General features: G+C 45.7%; 1 protein-coding gene across 1 annotated transcript in view; it reads left to right on the plus strand.

Annotated features, from left to right (window-relative positions):
- The window catches only part of LOC148524935 (regulator of microtubule dynamics protein 1-like), a 58,417-nt gene extending 50,844 nt beyond the window's left edge, over nt 1-7,573 (plus strand). Inside the window, exons 8-10 of the mRNA XM_088471525.1 lie at nt 1,089-1,119; nt 4,892-5,025; nt 6,904-7,573. Of these exons, the coding sequence (XP_088327651.1) occupies nt 1,089-1,119; nt 4,892-5,025; nt 6,904-6,954 (216 nt within the window). The 3' untranslated portion in view covers nt 6,955-7,573. The remainder of the gene's footprint in view (nt 1-1,088; nt 1,120-4,891; nt 5,026-6,903) is intronic.
- Nucleotides 7,574-8,177: the final 604 nt, after the last annotated feature.

Here is an 8,177-nt window from a genome sequence, read left to right on the forward strand (position 1 = left end):
GTCATTTTTGCGATGACAGCTTTTCAGGAAATAGATACTTTTCCCTGCCTACACTAACTTACCACAGCTGGAATCCGTGCTGCGCATGCGCTGTTACATCTGTAAAACCAGCGCATGCGCAGCACTACCTACACCTCCGGTAATTTTGTGTCCCCTCCCCCCTCCGCATGCCTGCCCCCCCGTCTCCGACTTACCTGCCCGCTGCAGCGCCTCCGGCTCCGGTGGCTGATCTGACACGTTTTCTCCCAGCAGACCACAGTACAGATTAGAAAAAAACATTTTTTTTTCTCTAAACTTTATTGTGTTCTGCTGGGAGCACATGTGTCAGAGCAGCCACTAGAGCCAGGGGACGGACTAGAGCGCCGGAGGGAGACGACGGGGGACCTGCACACGCTGACACAGGTAAGTGCCACCTGCTATTCACCAGTGTCACCTGCTATTCACTTTTTACACGTTGTCATTGTGGGGTATTGTGTGTAGAATTTTGAGGACAAAAATTAATTTATTCCATCTTGGAATAAGCCTGTAATATAACAAAATGTGGAAAAAGTGAAGCGCCGTGATGCACTGTATATTGGTTTGTCACATATAAATGCAGCATACAGTTCTCTGAATCGTCTCATGACTAATCAAAAGTTCTGTCCTTAATAAAACTACTACTGCTGTTTGGGGGGGTGGGGGCACATTATAATTATAGAAATAAAAGGAACACACATAGTTACATTAATTTGACATCGTTAATAATTGTGAAACCAAATTTTACATATTTGCTTCTATTTATATGGCACTAGCCAGCCAGGGGTCATAGGAAAGGGCCAGTGTGCTTAGCATTGGCCCGGGCATCCCTAAGTTCCTGTTTGGATAGGACAAAAGCTGCATGTGGTTTGGCTTAGAGTGCATGTGATTTCAAGTCCACAGTAAATACGACCATTGATAAATTTAGCCTATTTTATGATTTTTACAAGTAGACATCCCGGAACCCTAGTCAGTACATTATGACCGGTGTTACTTGTGTTATAGACTAATAGGGCACTTTGGAGATACATTAAATTGGATTTGGTAGTAACAGTTTTATCTTTTTCTTTCAGGCTTTAATATACTTTGAAAAAGCCGAAGAAGGTAACTAACAAAACAATTCACTTAATTTGCCTTTAGACTTATCTTCATTTGTACTCTGAGGCATTACTGTCATTTAGTTCTCTGCCACATGCAACTTGTAGTAATTAGTAAATGGTTATGCACATTATGAATGTTTAGAGCGAGGAGCACAATGCACTCCTTAGTACTTGGCGGTGAGGATTAGGCTGCGGGGAGGAGGGGGGTTAGGGTTAGTCACACTGGGGGAAGGTTAGGGTGTGAGAAAGGGGGAGTTAGGTTTAGGCACCACCGGGGGGGAGGTTAGGGTTAGGCACCACTAAGGGAGGGTTAGGGCAGGTAGACTCGTTTAATAGAGAGGATGGGGCCAGTGAGAAGTCACAGACTGAAGTTTGAAGGAACACAGACATACACACATGTAGAGTACTGCTGTGAGAATCCTCTGCCACTGGTTAAGGAAAATTGCAGTGTCTCTCAAATCCTTATGGACAGCTAGCAATGCATGTTTTCCATATCCCACATAGGGATGCAGTCAGGAAGCCGATGGTCGAAATGGCGACTGCCGGCTTCCCGACTGTCAAATCCCGGTAAGGTACTAATGGCTGGCGTCGAAATCCCAACATCTGTCATTAGACCCACGCCGGGAGCCCGACGCCCGGCACACCGAACGAAGGTAAGCTGGGCTCCGGTCGCCGACAGCCAGGGGGTGGGGGGGGTTTCTTTTTTTTGGCTCCCCGGGGGACTTAGGGTCAGGCACCCCCCCGAGGAGGGTTAGGTTTAGGCTAGGGGAAGGGGGGTTAGGGTTAGGCACCCCCGGGGGGAGGTTAGGGTTAGGCACCCCCCCCGGGAGACTTAGGTTTAGGCAGCGAGGAAGGGGGGGTTAGGTTTAGGCACTTAGAGGGGGGTTAGGCAGTAGGGAGGGAGGTTAGGGTTAGGCACCCTAAATGAGGGTTAGGGGGGGGGAGTAGGGTTAGTAAATACTTACCTTTGGAGCTGTCGGGATCTTCACTGCTGCCGGTCTTCCGGCGGTATTTCATACCGATCCCCTCACATAGAGCAGGATGTACTATCACTAGTCTGAAATGCAGTCAAAACTCTGAAAATGGCCCCGCTATCCCCATATGTAACAAGCTCTGGATAGCTAAACTTTCAGGAGCTTGTACCCAATAGGCAACGTTATCTATAGATGGTGTTGCCTAATAGAAGCCTATGGGCTTCTTTTCACATAATTCCTGGGAGGAATCCAATAGTATCTCTCCCAGGGAGGGATACTGCGCTGGACGACGGCCACGCACGTGCAGAAAGACTCCCAGGTCATAAACATGGAAGTCCTCACACCACAATGGACAGCTCTCATAATGCGTTAATAAACGCTGTTCTGCATGCGATATGTGGCGAGATGTACCGCATTCAAAATGCAATGCTTGATACTTACCTCTCATAATCATAAGCATTGATCTTTTCAAATGTAAATTAATAATGAATACACTTCTTTTTTTCTAATAGATTTGGGATAAACTTTCTCTTTTAGCGGTCCCTGGGACTGGCCATGAGAATACTATACACTATTCTAATAGGCCTGTATGTGCGATACATCCAACTCTGGGCCTGATTCAGCAAGAATCGCAAGTTCTAAGGTGCACACAGTCGGACAATTTTCGCGATCTACACATGCATCGCACTGCACGTGCACGAACTAGCTACTGCGATCGAGAATGAGATCGCAGTGTGTACGCAGACCCATCGCAGAGTGATTGACAGAAAGTACCATTTGTGGGTGGTGACGGGGGGTGTTCGTCGTGCCAGTGCGTTTGAACGAACGCCGTTACAGGGCCGTGTATAGTTAAGCCCCTGTGACGGCATACGTAGCCTGAGCTCTAAATACCGACAGGAAGTTTGTGAGTGAGGTCTGCCCTGCCTTAATTGTGCGTGAGGGTCCGATGGTACTCGATGGTACCGATGTTTTCACAGATTTGCAAGGTATTACGGATGTGAGTAAAGGTGGCATTGCGATTGCACTCATTTGTATAATTTCGCAGCAGATCTGCATATGCGCTTGACGCCGCGATCGCATCAGCGATCCTTGCTGAATCAGGCCCTGTGTTTGCTCTTATGGATCAGGTCTGTTGCCTTTATGGCTGTTTCCCTGTAGAACAATTAAAAATAAACAAACCTGTAACCACCTAAGAGGTCCCTTAGTACCTGTAGATGCAGAGCAATGTCGCCCCGGCACAAGGTTTAGCTTCAGATTTCTCTGACTACACATAACAGTGAGTGCAGACATTTTCTATGACTTTGGCAAAAGCACTTGAATGTGTGTATAAAAATGCTGATTAACTGCAATATAATAACTGTTTTTTTTCCTGCTCAGATGTTTTAAACAGATACAATTCTATATGTCCTCCCTCAGTGTTACCTTTATTGTACACGCATAGGCAAACGCAGGGGGGGGTTTCCATCTGCCTGGAAACCCCCCTCCCCAGCAAACACCATGACCACAATAGAAATAGTAATATAATAGAATTTTACTAGTACTGCATATTCTTCTCAGTATCACAAATGAAATAATAAGCACCACCTGTGGATCGTTTAACATGTATCAGCCAGTATTAAATAACCTGTGCACCAACGAGGAGATCTGGAAAACATGCACTGTTAGGGATGCACTGCTATAGAGCCCAATATGTACATATATGTCTAGGTCAGTTCTAGGTTCTTCTGCTGCTCCTCCAGGCTCCCGGTCATGCTCCAATAGTCTGTAATGGTGCCCACATTTAAAATAAAAACATTCAGCTCAGGCAGGATGGCCCTACTGCTGCATTTAATAGCTTACTGTGATCACTGGCCCTGTATATGCCTGGATTATGACACATAATACACTTTGTATGATGCATATTAAAGCTGGTTAAGTACTAATTATGCCCTCTTCATGGACTGGCCACACTTGCTCTAAAATCAAGCATTTGGAAACCCCCTTCTAGAAATCCTGCGTTTGCCAATGACACGGTACCAGCTGCGTAGCAATATTAATGCCATATATGTATACAAAACAGAAAGACAGTGCTTTCACTACCTCTGAAAATCTATGTGTACCTAGCAAATAAAGGCATGGGGATTTTCATATTTTCATTGAAACATTTATGCTTACAGCCCAGGGTGAAGGCACCTCAATCTCTGCATGTCCCTACGCTGGCATATATGCTTCACATAGCAATAGATTGCTGATAAAATGCACTCACCTCTCAGACACAACAGGTAACATCCACCCAAATAGGCCTTGCATACTGAGCCTTGATATTTCCCACTTGTAATACCACTAGAATGGATTCCAGTTGTTTTGACAACATCTCTTCTCTGTTTACCACTGCTGCAGTATTACAGACCGGAGGGGGCAGTCTGGGCCTAAACAGGGCTCTATGCCACCCCTGCCCCACCCTCTAAACCAGTGACGTCATAATGTCATGCCTAGGGGGTGGAGCATGGGCTCTAGGAAGTAGAGGACAGCCCGTAGCATACTAAGGATGCTCATTGCAGCTCCACAGGCTGCAGGATGCTCTGCAGTAGAGCTATTGGCTGCAGGGTGCAGTTCCAGGCATCCTGCAAGCCACAAGCAAGTGCCGTGGGGCAGCGACGGTGCCGCCACCAGGGCCCTGCGCCCCGTGCGACGGCACTGCTCGCTCAACCCTTGGTTACTGCCCCGGGAACAGTAATGTTACAAGTCTGCTCCTTTGCATAAGATATGTGTTGCAGCTATAAAAGAACCTTATTAAAGGCCATTTGTTTACTTTTATGACAGTTGATCCAAATTCCTACAGCGCAAATCTTCTTTATTTGGGGAAGAGTTTCTTAAAGTTGAAGAACAAGGATTTGGCCTTATCGTGGCTGCACAAGGCGAGAGATTATCCCGTACGCACAGAGGAAGATAAGCAGGTAATGGCAATATTTTATTATACTCTTAGAATTACAGTGCACCACACGTTAGAAAAATATTTTTTACTTTTGAAAAAATAATGCTTTTTTCCCTTACCCGCTCCCGGGATTTATTGGACGGTCGTAGTACTTGTACCGCCACTGTCCTTGTTAAGTAGGCTTCCTACTTTATTGCTGTAGACCCAGTGGCGTAGCCAACTGGGGGAGAGACCGCCCACCCAGCTGGAAGTTGACACCTAATTGGTGTGCCAGTCCCAGTGGCATGGGCATACTCACTACACTTTTTTTTTTTTTGCTGCCCCTGTACCATTGGAGCAGTACCTGTTCCAGACGCCTAGATCCAGAGTACCTGGCAATGTCCTAAATGTGATGTAATGACGTTGCAATGCTGCAGGTCAGGATCTGGAAGAGAGCATCAGCAATCGACTGAGGGGCCTGGAGGGTGCAGCTGAGGAGAAGCAGGCAGGACTAGAGAAGCACAAGAGGAAGGCATGTATGCAAAAGGGTGGTGTAGAGAACACAGTACATAACATAGAGGCTGAGGGAGGGGAGAGCGAACAATACAGAACACGCTGATGGGATGTAGAAGCACAGTACTGTACAGGACACACAGATGGGAGTGTGGAGGCATACAGATAAGGGGAGGGAAGGGCAAAATTCAGAACATACAGGTTTTTTTGTGGGGGGGGGATATAGGACATAATACAGATAAAATAGGTGAAGGGTGAGAGCACAGTAGAGGCTATATAAACTGGGGAAGCACAATACAGATGGAGGCACAATTTTGGACATAAAGTACAGATGAAGGGGGCTACGAAACAGCACATACAGATGTGGAGGATCCTAATAAGGATCAGGTGGAAAACACCTGAGGAGCCTATTTTTCCAAGTTCACTCTCCCTAATCTCAAAAGCTGGCTATGCCACTGTGTAGACCCCCAGTTTTAGCTACAGCTAGTGATACTGGGTTGGGTATGGGATGTCGGCACTCAGAAGCCTGGCGGTCAGAAGCCTGATGCCGGCATCTCGACCAGGTTAGAGTGCCTACGCCCCCAGGTAAGTAAGTGTAACCTAACCCCTATCCCTCCCTCCCCGGTACCTAAACCTAACCTCCCCCATAGTGCCTAAATCTAACCCTCCCTTCCCGCAGTCTAAACCTAACCCCCCCCCACCCCCCGCAGCCAATCCCTGTCCCTTCCCCTGGTGCCTAACCCCTTTCCCTAACCCTCCCCCTATCCCCAGTACTTGCCTTCGGGATTCCGGCGGTCAGGATGCCAGCACCAGTATTCTGACAATTGTCAAGATTCCGGCATCTGCATTCTGACCGTCGGAATCCCATCGGTTGGCATTCTGACCGCATCCTGATAGCCTTCGCCAGAAGCAGTCTTTGATAAAATAGGAAAAAAAAATCACTGTTTCAAAAATATACCCCTAAATATTTGTAGACTGGTTAGATAAAACAATGATTGTATTTTCCCTAAATATTTGGGGCCTGATTCAGACCCGCTCGCGAGCGTATAGAGCTCATAAGCGGGTCGATGGCCGGGCAGTACGCACGCGCGACGGGGCGGCTGTCGATGTTGATCGACAGCTCGCCCTGTTTTGTAGGCGGGTCGTGGGAGGTGGCTGAGCAAACGGAGGCATTCCCAAAGGAACGCCTGCTATTTGGGGGCGGCCCTACTGACATCACACATGATGTCTGTAGTGAACTTCCTGCTCTATTAGAGACCAATGTCTCAGTGATGCCCCTGCTTCCTAGTGAAATAATGATTCAAACAATTTTTAATTAGAACAAATTGTATTAGTGTAATAGTGTAATAATGTAAATTATTAAGCAGCTTACAGTAAATACAAATTATCTATTGTATTTTTATTACAGGTTCATAAAGAGGCTACTAAGATGCTGAAGTCGCTGGGTGAAAAAATCTAATTGTGTATATATATATATATATGTGTATATATATATATATATATATATATAATGTATATACACACAGGATACGAGATAATTCTACTTTTCTGGTCGCTAACTGTAAATGACTACAGGTTGAGTCTCTCATATCCAAATATTACGATATACGGAATATTCCGAAATTCTGAATTTTCTTAGCATGACTGAGATAGTGAAACTTTTGTTTTTTGATGGTTCAATGTACACAAACTTTGATTAATGCACAAAATTAATAAACATTGTAAAAAATTACCTTCAGGCTGTATATGAAACAAATGAATTTCATGTATGTACACAAACTTTGTGAGCCACAAAATTATTGAAAATATTGTATAAAATTACCTGCAGGCTGTGTATATAGGGTCAAAAAAGGTATAAGGTGGTCCGCGCTAATGGTAGATGTATCTATTGTTATAATAATAAATGTCAATGTATGATATTAAAAAAATATATTTATTTATATAAACAAATGAAATGTAGTCACAATGCTCCTGTGGTTTAGTAACCGCTGTGGAGTACTAGAATTTAAAAATGACTGGGAGCGTTCATAAGTAAGAGTATCAGGTGGGAGTTGTAGCTAGTGGGGATGCAGGTAAAGTCTTTGCTGAACAAAATTGTAAGATTGGCTGGTGGAATGGGTGAGGTGGGTGAGAAATGAGGGGGGGTTGGTTAAAGTCTTGGTTGTAGCATAAAAAAACAAGTCTTAATAAAGAGTTAGGGTATTCAGCGCTGTGTTTGGTGTGGCGGCGTCCCGTATCCCCCAGGTGCACAACTTACCCTCGATGTCTTTCTTCACTCTCCTCCCGGAGAGTGGTCCACTCCGGTCTTCTCCTCGCCGTCTAACGTCCGCTGTGCCTCTGGGTTGCAGCGTGTGTCTGGCGGTACACGCTGTAGGATGCAGCTGGCTGCCGACTTGCCGTGGAAATTCCGGGATACCCGCGATCCCGCAAGGTCACGCGGTCCCCGGGTCTCAGGCTGGTCTGGCTGCTCACTCGACTGTGTGTCTGATAATAAGCGCTGTGGGTAGGGTGGATATGCAGGGTTCCAACGCGTATCGGCCTTCAGGCTTTCCTCAGGGAATAAAGTGTGTATAAGGTGTATATAATACATAAATGCATTCTGTGTGTATATTTGGGTCCCATTCCCAAGATATTTCATTATATGATATGTAAATATTCCAAAATACGGAATATTCCGATATC

Source organism: Taudactylus pleione, unplaced genomic scaffold (assembly GCF_031769625.1).
Source record: "Taudactylus pleione unplaced genomic scaffold, aTauple2 ptg000114l, whole genome shotgun sequence".
Lineage (NCBI taxonomy): Eukaryota > Metazoa > Chordata > Amphibia > Anura > Myobatrachidae > Taudactylus > Taudactylus pleione.